Source organism: Platalea leucorodia (assembly GCF_965183815.1).
Source record: "Platalea leucorodia genome assembly, chromosome: 1".
NCBI lineage: Eukaryota > Metazoa > Chordata > Aves > Pelecaniformes > Threskiornithidae > Platalea > Platalea leucorodia.
Window position 1 is genome coordinate 637,085 of NC_138823.1, and position 17,239 is coordinate 654,323.

The 17,239-nt window shown below is 60.8% G+C and overlaps 1 protein-coding gene across 2 annotated transcripts in view; it reads left to right on the top strand.

Annotated features, from left to right (window-relative positions):
- Positions 1-17,239, top strand: part of MROH1 (maestro heat like repeat family member 1) — a 57,110-nt gene that overhangs the window by 20,816 nt on the left and 19,055 nt on the right. For both annotated transcript variants that reach the window (XM_082311854.1, XM_082311855.1), the window contains exons 19-33: positions 547-654; positions 1,677-1,796; positions 4,966-5,088; positions 6,165-6,311; positions 6,507-6,533; positions 7,991-8,113; positions 8,650-8,729; positions 9,250-9,385; positions 10,598-10,693; positions 11,233-11,337; positions 11,514-11,649; positions 12,169-12,281; positions 13,685-13,837; positions 15,315-15,469; positions 16,310-16,475. In XM_082311854.1, the coding sequence (XP_082167980.1) occupies positions 547-654; positions 1,677-1,796; positions 4,966-5,088; positions 6,165-6,311; positions 6,507-6,533; positions 7,991-8,113; positions 8,650-8,729; positions 9,250-9,385; positions 10,598-10,693; positions 11,233-11,337; positions 11,514-11,649; positions 12,169-12,281; positions 13,685-13,837; positions 15,315-15,469; positions 16,310-16,475 (1,788 nt within the window). The remainder of the gene's footprint in view (positions 1-546; positions 655-1,676; positions 1,797-4,965; positions 5,089-6,164; positions 6,312-6,506; positions 6,534-7,990; positions 8,114-8,649; positions 8,730-9,249; positions 9,386-10,597; positions 10,694-11,232; positions 11,338-11,513; positions 11,650-12,168; positions 12,282-13,684; positions 13,838-15,314; positions 15,470-16,309; positions 16,476-17,239) is intronic.

Below are 17,239 nucleotides of genomic sequence, written 5' to 3' on the forward strand. Positions count from 1 at the left end.
GAGGGTCGCTCGCTGTCACGCTGCCGGGTCTCGTCGCTTCAGAAGCAGGGCTGCAGGTCAGCGCCGAGGGTGACTTGTGGTTCCTGCAGGGAAGGTTAAAAATGAGCTTTCAGGCTTGCTGGTGGGTCAGAGAACAGCGGTCCCAGGAGTGTCTCCCCGCTTAATTGGAGAGCCTTAAAATAGGGCATGGAGAAGCAATTAAAATTGGGCAGGGCTCATCCTGCTCCTCTGATGATGGCAGTGTTACCTGGGTGCGGTTTATCTCGGAAGAGACCTGACCCCGAGGAAAAAGGCACATTTCTGGAGTGGGGGGAATGGCTGCGTGCTGGCAGGATCCGCTCGGGTGGGCAGCCTGCCTTCCGAAGGGCCGGGCGGCCTCCCGCGGTGATCCGGGGGGTGCCCGCTCGCTCGGTGCGGACCAGAGTCCGGGTAGGTCCGACGCAAGCCCCGGGGTTTTACTTATTGCGCTGCTCTCGCCCTCCCGGCTGAGGCCCCTCGCTTAGCCAGCAGCAGGTTGGTTAGGGCTGACGGCTCTTCCTCCCGCAGTTCCTCCAGGAGACGCTGGCGGCCGTTTCTGACAACACGTGGATTTGCCATTTTGTCACGGAGATGTGCAGGCAGCTGAACAGCTACAACGGCCTCCCGCTGGAGAAGGTGATCGTCGGGGGGAGCGGGGGGATCGAGGGGCTGGCACTGCCCGTCCCGCCGCGGTGTGTTGGCAGGGGCAGGGCTCATCCAGCCCTCGATGCTTTCTGGGAGCATCGTTCTGCCGACAGCTTGGCGCTGGGGAAGGGGTGTTAGGAGGGAAGAAGAAATAGCAAGAGGTTAACGAGGCAGCTGGGTAGGTGTGAAAATGAAATATTGGTCAGTCCACAGCCGAATCGCTGGCTCAAGAGGTCCCAGCCAGGCCGCGTTGCTCTGCCTGTGCTGGTCAGACCCAACTCGTGATCTCCGCAGCTTGCGTTGCATCTGCTGCGAACGGGCCTGGAATTAAGCTGAGTGAGAAGCGAGCTGAACCAGGACAAGCTCTCGGGCGTAGAAGGGAAGGAACCAAAGAAGCCGGTTCTGACTGCGGCTCTGGTGGGCTGCGAGGTTGTAACCTCCGGGCTGGCGAGGGCAGAGGAGAGGGGAGGCCTGGCTGTGGCGGCTCAGGAGGGAAGGGGTCTCCCATGTGCCGGCGGCTGCCGAAGGCCTTGGTGTTTCTGTAGGGATGTAGGAGCAGTCGGAGCTGAGCCCGGCTTGGCTGGTCACCAGGGGCTGCGGAGGCATCGCTGGAAAATCCATCTTTGTGCTCCCTCTGTCGCAGTGACTTTGTTTCTCCCTGGGCAGGAACAAGGGTTTCGTTAGACCTGTTCCTGGCTCCGGTGAAGGCAGTTGGCTCAGTGCTGCTCCGGGGTTAGCGGCGTATTGCGACGCTGAGCTGCCGATCGGGCTCAGCTGAGAGCGCCTTGGTGGGGAGGCTTTTCCTTGGACCGAACGCCGCTCTGCGGTGGGACTTCTGTCCCAGTGCTCCGAGCGTCCCAGCTGCGTACGGCCGGGCTCTGTCCTGCACCTTTGCTTTAGAGCCCAAGCCTCCAGCGTGCTGCGAGGAGCGATCTGTGCGTGCCCAAGCTCAGCCGGCCTCCGGGGGCTTGGCAGGGTTTCACGGGGTGGTAACGTTCCTGTTGCTCTTCCAGAACTTCCTCTATAAATGCATCGGGACGACGCTTGGGGCGTGCTCCAGCAAAGACCTCGTGCAAAAGCAGCTCCAGGAGCTCCTGGAAACAGCCAGATACCACGAGGAGGCAGAAAGGGAGGTGAGGAGGAGTTGTGCCAAACATCCCAAGGGTTATCCTGATGGAGCAATCATAGAATCACAGAATCGTTTAGGTTGGAAAAGACCTTTAAGATCATCAAGTCCAACCGTTAACCCAGCACTGCCAAGCCCACCACTAAACCATGGCCCTCAGCACCACATCTCCCTGGCTTTTAAATCCCTCCAGGGATGGGGACTCAGCCCCTTCCCTGGGCAGCCTCTGCCAGGGCCTGACAGCCCTTTTAGTGGAGACATTTTTCCTAAATATATAATCTTACAGAGATGGCATCCTATTTCTGTCCTTCTGACTAGGTTACTGTTGTCAGGCCTATTGTCATATTTAAATGGCAGCTATTGCAATTTGCCAGTCCTACCATGCGGACCTCTCTGTTCTGGTCCCACCATGCCTGGCCTGGGCTTGTACCTCCTGGAGAATGGCTTGTGGGGTAGGTTGCATGAGCCCAGAAAAGTGAAGAGAGCCCGCCTGCAGCACCCCAAGGGCAAGAGGGCTCGGAAGCTGGGTGAGATGCAGGGGGGTGCCTTGGGACCCTGTCTCCTGTGGCCCCAGCCTGGGACAGGGTGCTGTTTGCCAGCCCTGAGGGTGCTGGCAGAGCTCATTCCTTGGGGAAATTGTAGAAGCAACAGTTTGGGTTGGAAGGGACCTTTAAAGATCATCCAGTCCAATCCTCCCGCCGTGGGCAGGGACATCCTTCACTAGATCAGGTTGCTCAAAGCCCTGTCCCACCTGCCCTTGAACGCTTCCAGGGATGGGGCATTGACCACTGCTCTGGGCAACCTGTGCCCGTGTTTCACCACCCTCAGTGTAAAGATTTTCTTCCTTATGTCCGGTCTAACCCTACCTCTTTCAGTTTAAAACCATTCCCCCTTGTCCTGTCGCTACAGGCCCTGCTAAAAAGTCTGTCCCCATCTTTCTTGTCAGCCCCCTTTAAGCACTCCAAAGCTGCAATAAGCTCTGCCCGCAGCCTCCTCCTCCCCAGGCTGAACCCCCCCAGCTCTCAGCCTGTCCCCACAGCAGAGGGGTTCCAGCCCTCTGGCCATTTCGCTGGCCTCCCCTGGCCCTGCTCCAACAGGTCCACGTCTGTCTGGTGCTGAGGACCCCCGAGCTGGACACGGTGCTCCGGGGGGGTCTCACCAGAGCGGAGCAGAGGGGCAGAATCCCCCCCTCGCCCCGCTGCCCACGCTGCGGGTGAGGCAGCCCAGCAGACGCTTGGCTTTCTGGGCTGCCAGCGCACGTTGCCGGCTCACGTCCCGTTTGTCCCCCACCAGTGTCCCCCAGTCCTCCCCCGCAGGGCTGCTCTCCATCCATCCATCCATCCATCCATCCATCCATCCATCCATCCATCCCCATCTGTGCTGGCAGCAGGGCTTGCCCCGACCTGTGTGCAGGACCTTGCCCTTGGCCTTGTTGAATGTCCTGGACAGACCCACAAGTCCCGTGGTGCCAGGAGGGTCTCTGCAGGTTTCGGGGATGGAGCTGCTGCGACAGCCTGGGCTGTGTCTGGAGCTGCTCTGTTACTGCCAGCTGCCATCTCGCAGGCAGAGCTGTCATCGCTGTCTTGTCCCCGGCAGCCTGGCGCTGCCCCTGTTGCAGCCCAGCGAGCCTCTGCCTGCTGCCAGAAGGGGCCTGTTGGCTCCTGCTTTGTCTTTGGGCTGGGGCTCGTGTAGCCCCGCAGGTTTGGGGAATTAAGCCAGAGCTACAGGAAAAAAAAAAAAACCCAGGCGTTTTCTTCTGGCTTGGTTGCCCGTCCTGGCCTGCCGTGGGGTCTGACGGACTCAGCCCCCCACTTTGGCCGCCAACTGTTAAATGAGCGTGGCTGATTCATGAAACGTTCCCACCTTCTGCAGCGTTAACTCACGTCCCTGGTGTGAGCTCTTGCTCCCTCGGACCCTGAAGGTTGCCCCGTCCCTGTGGCAGGGAGGGGACCTTGGTCTTCCCGCTCCTCTGGGAGCTGCTGTCACCCTGGGGGCTGCGGCAGCGTCTCCCGCTGCTCCCCAGAGCATCTCCAGCTGGTGAGACGTTTCTCTGGGCTCCGGCAGCTCTTGCCTGCGCCAAGGTCTGGCGACATCTCTGTCTACCTGTGCTGCGCTCCACCGAGCCTCGCACCCACCATGCCACCACAGACCTGCCGCTGCCTTCGCTGGAGCAGCTGGGGATGCTGCTCCACCTTCCCTGGGTGACCTCCAGCTCGTGTGCTCGGGTCGTAGAACCGCAGGATGGTTTGGGTGGGCAGGGACCTTTAGAGGTCATCCAACCCCCTGCCATCAGCAGGGACGTCTTCCACCAGACCAGGTTGCTCAGAGCACCGTCCAACCCGACCTTGAATGTTTCCAGGGATGGGGCATGAACACCGCTCTAGGCAACCTGGGCCAGTGTTCATCACCCTCAGCGTCAAAAATATCTTCCTTAGATCTGCCCTCCTTTAGTTTAAAACCATTGCCCCTTGTCCTATCGCTACAGGCCCTGCTAAAAAGCATCTGCTTGTGGCTCCTTTGCAGCATTTTCTTCACCGCCAGCTCAGATCCTCCGCCGCTACCCTGGAGCTGAGGTCAGGGTCGAGCTTTTCCTGGCCGGCCTCGTGCTCCGGCTTCGCACGCTCCCCGGCTTCCCTTTGAGCTCTGCCCGGCTCCATCGCCCACCGCCTGCAGCTGCCTTTAAGTGCAGTGCAAACACACGCTAATGGGGCCTGGCTTTGCTCCAGCTTATGCAACTCCGTCAAGGGCTGCTCTTGAATAAACTGTTTATGGAGTTTCAGCCCAGCTTGCTAGACCTCCTGGAGGTAGAGCAGAAAGGCAGGACCTGCTAAGCCTGCTCTGCTCTCGCTTCCAGCCGGAGCGCTCGACCGGGCTCCTGTCTCCTGCAGAGCGGCTGACATCTGCCCGCTGGAGAGCGTGCTGCGTCTGTCCTGTCCCCAGGGCTCCTCTGGAGCGGTGTCCCAGCCTGTCACCCAGACAAGGACATCGTTGTGCCCTGTAGCCCCTGGAGGCAGGTCCCTGTCCCGGGAGAGGGGAGTGCTGGCTGCCGGGGCTGCTCCCAGCTGGGCACGGCTCAGGTGCCGGGAATGAAACCAATAAACAGGCTCTCTTTAAGTGTCAGCTGGGGCTGGTGAATTAATAGCTTTCTGCTAATGTGTTTTCACTGCTTCCTCCAGGGACTTGCTTCCTGCTTTGGGATATGTGCAATAAATCACCTGGAGGAAACCCTGGCCAAGCTGGAAGATTTTGTTAGGTCTGATGTCTTCAAGAAATCTGTGGGGCTGTTCAGTATCTTCAAGGTAAGAGCCAAAGGGCCCCCGCTGCGACACAGCCGGCAGCAAAAGGCTCACGCAGCCGCCTTCAGATACGGCGTGTGCTGGAGCGGTCCTCGGGAAAGGAGTTAATTTCCTGCCTCGGTGGGTTTGGCTTGGGCTGGGATATCCTCCGCCTCTCCGGAGAGCCGCTCTTGGCATCAGGGGCTGCTTGGCATTAGCTCCTCGCTTGCAGCCATACGCTCCTGCAGACTCGTGTCCCGGTGAAGCTGCTTGCTTGCTGGGTGGGCTCGAGGAAGCTGTAACTGGGCTTCTGGGTCCGGCGGGGGACCCCGGCCTGATGCGGAGCGTGGTCTGGCTGTCACCCACGTCGCTGCTCGACGGCGATCCCCACGCGGCTCCTGCAGCCACGTGCGCGCCCCAGGAGACGGGGTTGTTCTGTGTCCCGAGCGCTGGCAGCAAATGCCCTTCCTCCAATTTTCTGACCTAGGCAGCTGTTTTAATTCCCAGTCTCTAAGACTGGATGTGTGAGGGACGGGATTAGTGCTGTGTGGGCATGGAAGGGACCCTGGCCCACGACAGAAAGGTGCCCAGAGCTCGGGAGCTGGCCGAGGAAGCCCTCGTGCAGCCCTTGCCCCTGCCCGGCCCCGCAGGCCGTGGTACGAGGGGGTCGGCCACGAACTGCTCCCTGGGACAGCGCAGGTGAAACCTTTCGGTGGGCAGTGGATGCTGCTTGCTAGCACGGTAGTTAACCAGCAGTTAACCAGGTTAACCTGGCCAGGCTGGGGCTCACATACTTCCCCGCAGGGCTCTAACAGGTAACGCTCGATGGTAAACTGGGGCTCGTGCCTCGGACAGAGATGTGCTGTTGGTGCAGCTCATGCTGGGATGCCTGAGGCTCCATCAGGGCTCTGGAGGTCGCTGCCACCACCAAAAGGATGGGAAGCGAAGGTCCGAAACCCGCTCGGAGGGGCCCTGTTTTCCAGGGGACACCTTCAGCTGGTTGGGCAGACCCTGCAGAAACCACCTCCCCCTGAGAGCTGGGAAGAGCCGCCCTGGTTCCCCACCGTTCCCCCCGTTAATTTTCTCATCTGCTGTAACAGGACCGTAGTGACAACGAAGTGGAGAAAATAAAGAGCACTCTCATCCTTTGCTATGGATACGTAGCTATGTACGCACCCAAGGAGCTGGTGCTGTCCAGGATCGAAGCAGACATCCTGAAGAACATCTTCCAGTACTTTAACACCAAGGTAAGCCGCTGGGATGCCCCGTCCTCCCCGGGGAGGGAAAGCCCGCCCGGGCGAGCTGGAGCAGCCAGGCTGTTCTGGATGCTCTGCCCGAAGGGTCCTGCTGGGACCCGCGGGCAGCCCCTGGGAGAAGGTCGTTTGCTGCGGCGTCTGCTCGCTCGTGCGTTGCTAACGTGTTTTGTTTTTTCACTTGTTCAGGTTCTGGGAATAAAGGTAGAAACCAAGGTACAGTGTGAGGCGTTAAATCTGAACTCCTCTCTGCTCTTTCCTGCTCTCTCTGTCTGCCTCTTGCTCTGGGTTCCCATTGAGAGCAGCCCGGCGCTGTGCTCGCAGCAGCGCTCCTCTGCCCGTGGGGACCGGGAGAGCTGCGGGAGCTGCTGCTCCTTGCCCGGAGCTCCCCAGCCCGGTCCTCCGTGCTGGAGCCGTTGCCTGAAAATGCCAAAACTCACAGCAGAGGGGAAGAGAAAAATGCCTTTCTGGCAGAGCAGGAGCTGTAGGTGAAAGCATGGCTCGGGTGGGCACCACCGCGGTGAAATGCTGAGCCTCCCACGGGTGCCAGCAGCTGAGCTCGCTGCCCGCGGGCAGACCTGAGCCTGTCACCTTCCACCCCTTCTGCTGAGGCCGTGCCTTTCCTGCGAGCTCCGCGTGGCTGGAGCTCGCAGAGCCGTCCCCAGGAGGGAGCGAGCCAGTTTGGGTTTGCAGTCGTGGCAAGATGAGCCGTGCCCGCCCTGGGAGGCGAGGGCCGGGGTTCCCTCCCCGGCGCCGCGCCGGGCTCTGGTACGGGGCGGTGCTCGTGTCCCCTGCCTGCGGAGAGCGTGGTCAGGCAGCCCCTCCGGCTCCCCGCACCCGTCCTTTGCTGGGGGAAGTTGGGGACTCCAGGGACCGAGCTGCAACCCACAGCTCGGCTAAAATCCACTAAACTCATTTTCCTGCTTCCCCTTGGAACAATCATTCAACGGGCAGATATTAAAATCCAGATTACTGTCCTGGGGGCAACGAGGGGCTGTATTTTCATATTTCTCTTTTTAAAGGCTGAACAAGAAAAATGGCATTTGTCAAGTTGAACTGTCAGGCCAAGGACTCCTTCTCTGGGCTCCACTAATGCGTTTTCCTTCTGGGCTCCCGCTGGCACTAACAGCTTCTGCAGAGCATCTCCGGTCCCCGAGCTGGGGACCTTCTCGCTCAGCCCCCGCCCCGGCTCCCTGCCCTCCTGAGGGGCTTGCCCGAGGGCTGGGACGAGGGGAGCGCTTTTAACTGGGCTGCCTCCTCTCGACCCCCTGTCGACTGTCCTCGACCCCAAGCTGCGTAGGAGGAAGAGCTCCTGGCAGCTTCTGGAGTTGCCTTGAGCATCTTGCGTGCTCGGGGCGCTGCCTCGGCGGGGAGGAGGGAGGACTGTCCCCTTCCCACGTGCTGCCAGGGCCGAGGCTCCTCGTGCCCAGCTGCTCTGTGACACTGGGGTGGCCAGCTGGGACAGGGTGCCCTTCTGCTCCCCGGTCACCAGCGAGCCCGTAACGTGGATGAAGAGCAGAGAGCCGAGCCCACACGCTGCTAACAGCGCAGATCAAGCTGTTGCGCTCAGCCTGAGCGCCGGTTTTGGAGGGACACCGGTGCTGGGTGGGATGACGGGTTATGGTTGTGTGGTAAGCCTGGTCTTCACTTCTCCCCCTGGGTTCTGCTCTCAGGACCTGACCCTGAAGCTGTGCCTCATCCGGAGCATCTGCATGATCAGCCAAGCCATCTACAACGGTGTCAAGTGTGGGGACTTCATCTTCTCCCGCAAAGCTGAGCTTGTGGCCCAGATGGTGGTAAGAGCAAGCCCTGGAGGGTGGCCTGGCCTGGGGCTGGCCGAGGGGACGCCGGGGGAGGTTCCCAACCCACGTTGCTGAGGGTTAAGCGTGGGCGTAGCTGCTCCATCTCTGGAGCTGTGGTCTGGGTGCCTTGTGGGAAGGGCGGGTATGAGTTTGCCCTGCTGAGCCCCGTCCCTGCGTTTGCCGGGCTCTGCTGGGGCAGGGTGCTGACCCCCATGGACCTGCAGACCTGGCTCTGCCCGCCCTTCGAGAGAGGACAGGTCCCAGCAGGGAGCTGAGCGGTGGGAGGATGGCTCGCTGCGAGCAAAAGCAGGCTCGCAGTGAGCGATGGTGCTGCATCTCCGTGGCCGCGTTGCGCAAGGCATGGGGTCGCTGTGCAGCGTTTGGGGTGTCGGGCTCACGCGGTGTGGCTCCTGGCTTGCTGTCTTGGGGAGGCTGGGCTTCGAGGCAGCAATCGCCCTACGGCTTGGCCCGTGCCTAGAGTGGGATGGAGGTGGATGTGGCCATAACCGTCACCTTGTTCTGCCTTCCAGGAGTTCATAAAAGCAGAACCGCTGGAGGCGATGCGGACGCCGGTTCGCCAGCGGGCGATGATCACCTGCACTTACCTGGTGTATCCTTCCTCCGCGCCCATCCCTGCGGGAATGCTGCATGCAGGGCAGCGCTCGCTGGAGCTGCTGCGCCCGCAGAGCCTGACCCCGCTCCCCGGTTTGCCCTGCGGGTCTGGCGGCAGAGCCGAGGCGCTCTCCCTCGGTGGGCACGTTGGTAGAGCTGTGCTAGAAACGGGACGGTCTGGTTGGCGTGGCTGCCAGCTAGCTCTCCCCAGCGCTCTTGGGCTCAGTTCTCGTTGGACTCTGCAGTAAATGTTCTTTGTACAAAGCAGAGCCAAGGGCACTGCACTCTCAAGTACACAAAGATGACTTCTGAGCTCCAGTTAAAAATATTCAGCACGTCACAGCTCCTGACACAGATACTGGGAACACTCTGCCTGCTTCCGATTAAAGCCGGTGCCACTTAGTACGGAGTCAAGTCAGCAGGAATGCATATTAAAATCCTTGTTCCCCGCTTACCCAGGTGAAAGGCGCTCCCGTAGCGCTCGATGCGTCCGTGTTGCTTCCTTAACCTGGGATCAGCATCCTGGAGCCCCACCTCAGTGACCCCGACAGGACAGAGCTGATTGATACCTGCCTCGCTAGCGTGCTTGCCCTGCCACCGCTGGAACTGGTGAAGGAGAGGGATGAGAACGGTGGCGATGCCTTACACAAGGAGGTGCGGTACCCAGCGCCAGCGGGCTGAGGCAGGCGGGGAGTTGCCCGTGCTGCTCCCACGCCTGCCTGCCTCGAGCCAGCGCCGGCGGCACAAAGCCGATGCGGAGCTAACATCGCGGGGTGACGCGGCTTTGTTCTGCGGCGCAGGAGCTGCGGTCCTGGCTGCTCCGGGACAGTGGTTTTGGGGCAGCGCACAGATGCCTTTTCACAGTCCCGTGAGCCGTCGGGTCCTGTGGCCCCAGCATCTCCCTGGCAGCCCATCAGCCGTGGGAAAGGCCTGTTTTCAATTCGGCTGGGCACCTCGGGGGAAGCAAGCCGCAGCCTTTCCTCTGCTCACTTATCTCCTGAAAAAGCCTGGCCCTTCTGTGCACTGATAGCAAGTGAGAAAATATGAGCTTATCAGCAAGTCCAAATGCTGTTAATAAGAGCATGAACTCCCTCGAGGGAAAAAATCAAATGATCCTGGAAACCCTGCAGGGTAGAAGGGGCCTTTACATAACTAGCTTTTGAAAGGCTGCAGCTGCTTCTCAGTTGTGGTTGAGTGCTTAATGAATGAAAATAACATGCTGCTAATGAAGTTGTTGCAGCTGCTGAGGGGCTGCAGAGCGGCCCTGTGCGCCACAGTATCGCCGGCCGCTGCTGCGGCTCCTTCAAGGTGAGCTGCAGAGCAGGAGCCTGGGGCTCTGGCTGTCCCCGGCTAGCGTTTGCAGGCATCTGGCCTAAAAGTTTAAGTTAATAATCCTTTTCTTCCATCCTACGAAACTTTGTAGTTTTTTATTTTTTGGAGTTTATCCCAACATAGGTCCTGGTAGGAAACTGTAAGCATCTGCAAAGGGCTTGTTCAGACTGGGCTTGCTGGAATTTATCCCCAAGTGGGAGAAGGAACAAGTTCCCTCCTGGAAGGTCTGTGCTAGCATGCTCGGCTCTGGCTAGCTGCTGGTGCTCGGCACAGGTCACGGCCACCACCGTGCTGGCTCCCACCGTGTGCCCGGCACTTCCAGTGAAGGTGGATTTTGCAAACTGGGTTTCAGTCCCTGCTGCGTTTTCCTACTAAGCTGGAGGTGGCCGCATCTTGGCACCCCCCACCCGGGAGAGTCCTACGAGCTGAGAATAGGTGCGGAGAGAGAGATCTCTCCCTCCTTGGGTGCCTGGGCTGGCTCTCCGGGATGAGGCGCAGCGCTTGCATAGCCTGTGATCAGTCTTTCCTCCTTAGATGCTGTATGGTGACACCATCAGTGCCCTTAAAGACCTGCTGAAGAGTCTCCTGCAGAGGAACTTGACCCCCCATGGGCTGCAGGACATGTTTGCGGTAGGTGCAGCCTGGCTTTGGTGGGTTCCTCAGGGAGAAGCAGGGAAGCCGAGGTGCCTGCCTGCCAACAGAGGTCACGAGGCAGAGACAGCTTTGGACCCGGAGCGGGAATTACGAGACTGGTCCTCGCTTCTCCGTGTGACGTGGGGTCTGGCGTGGCCCTAGCCCCGCTCCTGCAGAGGCTGGGCGCGCAGCGCGGCTGCTCTGCTGTGGTGCTCGCGCTGCCTGGTTGGGGCAAGGTCTCGAGGGGAGGAAGCAGGCGATTGCCCCTTTGGGCATGCCTGCTGTTGCCCGAGAAGGGTGGCCAGCATGTGGCTGATGAGGAGGTCTCTGGTAGCAGTGGGGACGCACACGCAGCCTCACCAGGAGGCAGAGAGATGGTGTTGTCCTGACAATGAGGCAGGATAAGCTGGTGGGACGGGGGCCATAGTTCCCACAGCCCACGCGTGCACCACGGGTTGCTGGGCTGAAGGACGCCTTGGCTGCGCACAGCAAAGCAGCCGAGCTTCTGCTCTCCTTTCTGATCCTTTTCCCTGTAGCATTTGGGCCCCTGGATCAAGTCTAACAAGGAACACGAGCGGCAGCGAGCAGTGGAGGTCAGTGCCGCCTTGCTGGAATTCTACCTGAGCAAGCTGAACGTCAGCGTAAGTAAACCCAGCGCTCCAGCGTCTGTCTCCTTGCTGCTGTCAGCCTTGCTGGGGCTTGTGCGTGCGTCCCTCCCCGCGGGGGTGGGCTTCGTGGCGGTGGGGAAATGCTGTACCGGCTGCAAGTGTCCCTGTGCTCACCTCGCTAATGTCGCCTGCGTTTGTCATCCCTGCAGACCGTCATCCCCTTCTACAACCTCGGCGTCCTGATCGCGCTCTTCTCCCCGCGCTGCTCGGACTCCCTGGCCAGCGTTCGCCAGCACGCCATCGACTGCGTCTACTGCCTGCTCTACATCCAGCTGTGCTACGAAGGTGGGCGTGCGGGCGGCGGAGGGTGGTTTCGCCGCTCGGGCGGTGGGTGCCAGCAGCCAGATCCCCCCTTCTCCGCGGCTGGGCAGAGGGGTGCTCATCCCATCCCTCCCCGTGCGTGATCCCAAAGCCTACGGATGCGGTTTGCTGCAGAAGCAGGGCTGGTGGAGAACATCAGCGAAGCCTTAGGGTTTCAGAGGCTCTCTCCGAGGCTGGAGTGCAGCGGAGCAGGTTCCTCAGCCTGGCATTCCCCCTCTCTCCAGGAGAGGTCAGTCCTCCACTTCAGATGGAGGCGTTGGGAAAAGCAGAGCCCCTACAGCGCCAGGAGAGGATTTGTCTGGGTCCTGCTCTCCAGAGCGGTGCGGCTCCTTGCAGGGCAAGCTCTTCTGGCCCTTGGCAGCCGCTTCGGCTTCTTGGCTCCCTCCTGAAAGCTGGGCCAGCTCGCGAGTAAAACCCAGCGCTCTGCAGCCTGTGGGTATAAAACAAGGAATGCTGTTCACTGAATGCTCCCTCCGCATCCAGGTTTTGCCCGGGATCACAGAGATGAGATGGTGGAGGGGCTGAAAGCTCTGAAGAAAGGCCTGGAGGAGCCCGACTTCACCATTCTCTTCCATACCTGCAACAACATTGCCATGGTAAGGTGGAGGGCAAATCCAGCACGGCCCTGGTCTTTGCGGGGTGGTGGAGCTGTGGAGCGGGAGCTGCAGAGGGCTTGATGCCTCGTCTGTGGCAGTCTGGAGGCTGCTGGGGAGCCCCAGTCTTGCACCAGAAAACAGGACGCTGCAGTCTTCTCCCCCAGCTGGAGAATTGCCCTGGGCTGGCCAGGGGATGCTCAGGGCACCTCGCCCCCAGCGGGGAGCTGCTGGTCCCCGCTTTGGGCACGGGGCCCCAGGGAGGACGTCTGTGCAGAGGCTCTGGGGCTGCAGTGGATGCCAGCAGGGACTCGTGCCTGGCTGCGCTGTGGCTCAGGGCATCCGTTCAGAGGTCTGGCGGGCAGCCTGAACCCTTCAGCCATCAACGCTCCCAGCGCTGGGGTCGAAAACTTACTTTGCTGTAGGTGACGCAAGTAGTTTCTGTCCACGTCATCTAAAAGCAAAGGTGGAGGTGGTCTAGCTCAGCCCTGCGGGACCTGCGTGGGGCTCCAGCGTGCTCCAAGGTGGAGACTTTGGCACGTCATGCTCCTCAGTGGAGGCTGCTGGCCGAAGGAAGCCCTTGAGGTCCGGTCGCTGGCTGCACTCTCCTGTGGAGCATGGGGTGGGTGGCTCAAGAGCTGCAGCCACTGGGCTCCTGGCTGCCTCCCAGCACGGCGGTGGTGTCGGTAAAGCCATTCGGTGCAACTTTACACCCAAAAGGGTCCAAATGTGGCTCTCAAACCACCGTGATTTGAATGACGTGGACAGCATCTGGGGTCTGGTGGTGAGGGGTGGGATGAGGGGTGGCCACTCTGCCCTTGAGAGCTGCACGGGTGAACTCCTCCTTGATGGCCATTTTCTGTGCCAAGAGCTCTGCAAGCATTGCTCCACAAGGACTCGTAGAGAAGCTGGTAGTATCTCTTTGTCCTGGAAAAGCTGCCATTCCTCAAAGGTTGTCACTCCAGTGGACATTCCCCCTACTAACCCATTGGCAGGGCAGCTTATTCCACCGTCAGGTCTGGAGAGCGCGCTGAGGCCTGGGGGAGCATCCTCCCAGCAGCTGGGTGGTGGCCAGAGCAGAGTTAATGGCTTGGTTGTGCTGTCCCAGCCCATCCCAAGAGAGCCCCACGTTATCTGGCCACACTGGCCAACGGTGTGGGGCAGGTGGCCTCCTGCCTCCTTCGGGGCTGTGGCCTGGCCCTTGGTCCCCTCCGTTGCCACGGGTTTGGGCTCCTGGCTGACGCTCCGGCAGGGCACCGAGCCGAGGAACGGCCGTCCTGCTGCCTGCAGCTGGGGAAGCTGTGCAGGGGGCCCTTCGTCCGGGCTCTGCCGGTGTCATCGAAGGGACCGCTCTCTTCGGAGAGCGACAAAAACCTCTCGCTTAACTCCGCTTGCCCTCTCCCTAGGTGATCGGGAAGCGCGTCCCTCCGGACCAGCTGATGAGCCTCCTGCTCGCCATGTTCGAGGGGCTGGCGGACCCCGATAAGAACTGTTCCCGAGCAGCCACCGTCATGATCAACTCCCTCCTCAAGGAGCGCGGCGGCGTCTTGCAGGAGAAGGTAAGCTGCTGCTGCTCGGCCTCGGCGCTGCCTCCGTGCTCCAAACGCAGCCCGGGAGAGGCGGCTCCAGCCGGCTCTTGCCGCCTCCCTTTCTTCCCACACACGTAGCCTGCTAACTTCCCGCTTGCGGCTCCCGCAGCTGGTTTGCTGGGGGTACTGGGCTTCTCTGGTAGAGGCAGGGATGCTCCGGGAAGGGGCAAGCCCGTGGCAGGAGCGCGATGCCTGGCGCAGGGAGGGGTCCTGCCCTGATGGAAGAAGGGAGGTGGGATTTAACCCCTGTCTGAAGGGACTCTGTTCAGCCGTTGCGTTTCTGGCCAGGGGAACGCTTGCCCCAAAGCTTTCGGGGGCTGTCGCTCCTGACCTTGCTTGTTTCCCGTGGACACGTGTGCTCGCGCTCTCCTCCTCCGGCCTCGCAGTCGAGGAAGGCTGCTGTGTGGTAGGAGGCGGCGGCTGCTGGCGAGGCCGGCTCCGGTCTGGCTCTCGCTCGGGTTGAGGAGTTCAGAGAAGCTCACTTTACCAGAAGGGCTCAGGCTCCCTGTGAAAGCTTTGCGAGCTCTGGGGGAGCCCAGGGTTCCTGGCTGGGAAGCCAGTCTGAATGCTTGCAGGGCTTAGAGGTGCTGGACACAGAAGGCTTTTTTGTCTAATCCACTACCTTTAGGGCTAAGCTCCCCCTTTCTCTTGTGCTAATTGGAAACACCGGGTCTCCAGCTACTCCGTGGGCTTTCTTTTGCGCTAGAGCTTCTGCTGAAGTCCCGCTCGCTACCTATTAGCCTCTATCCTACATGGGATTGCTCCAGCTTACATGACTCACCTTTTGGTCAGATCCAGTCCAGCCCAGATCCTGAAATCTGAACTGATGCTAAGCCTCAGAGTCTGTGGGGCAGACCCGAGCGCAGCTGGGGACGGAGCGCTCGGCTGCTCTGCACTTAATCTCGGGAATTTGCTGCCAGGCCTGGTCTGCGCGTGAACTTCCTATTTGTCTTAACGTGCGTTTTTACGGCTTGCAGCGAGTGCCGAGGTGTCTCCCTGCGTTCAGCTTGAGTTCCTCTCAGGAACTCGCTTGCTGAGCTCCTCTCGCTGCACCCGTGTCGAGGCTGGGGCTTAGCGCGAGTTCCTCGCCAGAAGGCTCTGGCTGGGGGGCTGAGCGTCCTTGCTGGGTCCTCTTTCCCCTGGGAATACCCCGTGGCCTCCTCCCTCTCCTGGGTGGCGGGGTGGGGAAGGATCCTTGACTTCCAGAGAGGTCTGTGGTTCTGCACGCACCCGGCGAGCAGGCAGACTTCCCTCAACCGGGAAGATAAACTGCCCCGCCTGACGGTCTGCCCACCCGTGTTGCCTCCTGAAGTCCCGTTACCTGCCTGGGCTGCGATCGAGGGGACGGGACACGCGTGTCCTGGCTGCAGGGACTGTCTGACAGTGACCCCAAGTGCTCAACGTGTCCTGGCCCTCGGCTGGATGCCGCCGTCTCCTCTTCCCGCAGGTGCCCGACATCATGAGCATCATCCACAGCAAGCTGGAGGAGGTGGACGAGGAGCACATCCGGAAGGCGGCCCAGCAGACGGTTTACATCCTGGCCTCCCAGCACAAGAGCGTGGTGGTGTCCAGCCTGCTGGGCAGCTCGCTGCCCTTTGACAGGTCCTGCCCCGCTCTGCCACGGTGGCCTGGTGCCTGCACGTGCTCTCGCGGTGCCTGGGCTTCGGAGCGGCTTTCGCCTAAGCTGCGGCTAATCTTTTGGCTCCTTACCCCAGTAATCAGACCCTGCTGGAATTTCGCTCAAGGATCAGCACGGTCGCTTGCTGCCGGAGCTGCCTTTTGGGGAGCTTGCTGGGCTGGCAGCGGGTGGCTGGGGTGCTCGGTGCCGCTTTGCAGAGCGGGCCGCCTACCCCAAAGCTGCTGAATGAGTCGGTGCCAGCCCTGGGCTGAGCCTTGAGCAGGTGTTCTCCTCCTCCTCCTCCTCCTCCCGTAACTGCTGCTCCGTTCCTACCCCGGCACGCCGGCTTGCACAGCGCACGGGGCAAGGCAGGAGCTGTCTGGCTGCTGGTCTCGGGGGAGCCCTGGGGTTGTGGGGTTGCAGGGCGGCTCTGGGTGTTGTCCGAGAGCAGCCGCTGGGTGAGGATCGCACGGCACAGCCTCCACTGTCACAGGAGGCTGCCGTTGAGCCTTCCCCTGCACGCGGCTCCCGTGAGCCACCCAGGACGGCTCTCCCGCCGGGGCTTGCCATTGCAGGCTCCCGCTCTCTGTGCCGGCTTTGCCGGCAGCGAGGCGCTAGCTGCCATCGCAGCGGAGCTGCTGAGCCGGGTGCCTCCTGCCCGGCGGTGATGCGCTCCTGGCCCACGTTTCTGTGCGGTGGGTGACGTGACCCAGGTGGTCCCTGGCGCGGGGAGGTGGCCGTCGCTCGCCGCCCCTCAAACAGGGGAGCGAGTTAACGACGGCAGCCGGTGCCAAAGCGGCGCTCCCCTCCCTCCTCTCCTCTAGCCACGCGTGCGCCATGTGGCGGTCCCTGGCCACCGAGCCCACCCTCACCTCCCAGATCCTGGAGCAGCTCCTGGAGAAGGTGAACAGGGACGTCCCGTACAAGGAGAGCAAGTGCTTCCTGCTGGGCAGCGGATCCGAGCGCATCGCGACCCCTCTGCCCCTGGCCGTAAGTGTCCCGCTGCCGGCCCGGCCCCGCCGTTCCCCACACCAACACCTGGAATGCTTTTTTTTTTCGTTTCCTTGGCTTGGGGGTTTGTGCCAGGCGTAGACTCTGGAAATAACGCATCGCTGTGTAATGCCTATTAGAGCTAATCCACAGGCTCGTAAAAAGCCTCTCAGGTGTCCATCCTCAAGGGAGACCACTTTGCATTTTATCCCTTCAGAAAAAATAAACCCAGCTTGGCAGCTTTCTAAGCAGTAAAGCAGCTGTGAAAATTTCCTCCTCCTCTGAAGGACCGAATGCAGATGGTACAGAATCAGCCGCGCTGAAAGCAAACCCTCCTCCCCTCCCCGCTCTGGTTTTAACACCCCTCTATATTGTGCTGTGTAATTACGGCTTTTTAAATTGGCCGGAATAGGGCTCTGCGAAGGGCTCTGCGTGCGCGTTGTCTTCCTGCCCATAAAACCTGAGCTCTTGGATCTGCTCTCCTTCCCCAGGTACAGGCTTCAAACCTGCCCCAGCTGGAAACACCCAGCTTTCCCGAGGAGCAGTGCTTTTAACAGCAGCTGTAGCTCCGTCGGAGCTGCGTGTGGGATACGGAGAGGTTATGCTGGCGGTAGATGCCGATGCTTTGTTAGACTCGGCGTTGCGGGAAGGAGGAAAAAAAAAAAACCCCTCCCGCCGCCTCGCTGGGTTATTTACTAACAGATATCGGCGTGGTGTGGGAGATCCCCTCCTAATCCTCTTCTCCCGCGCGCTCGCTCTCTCTC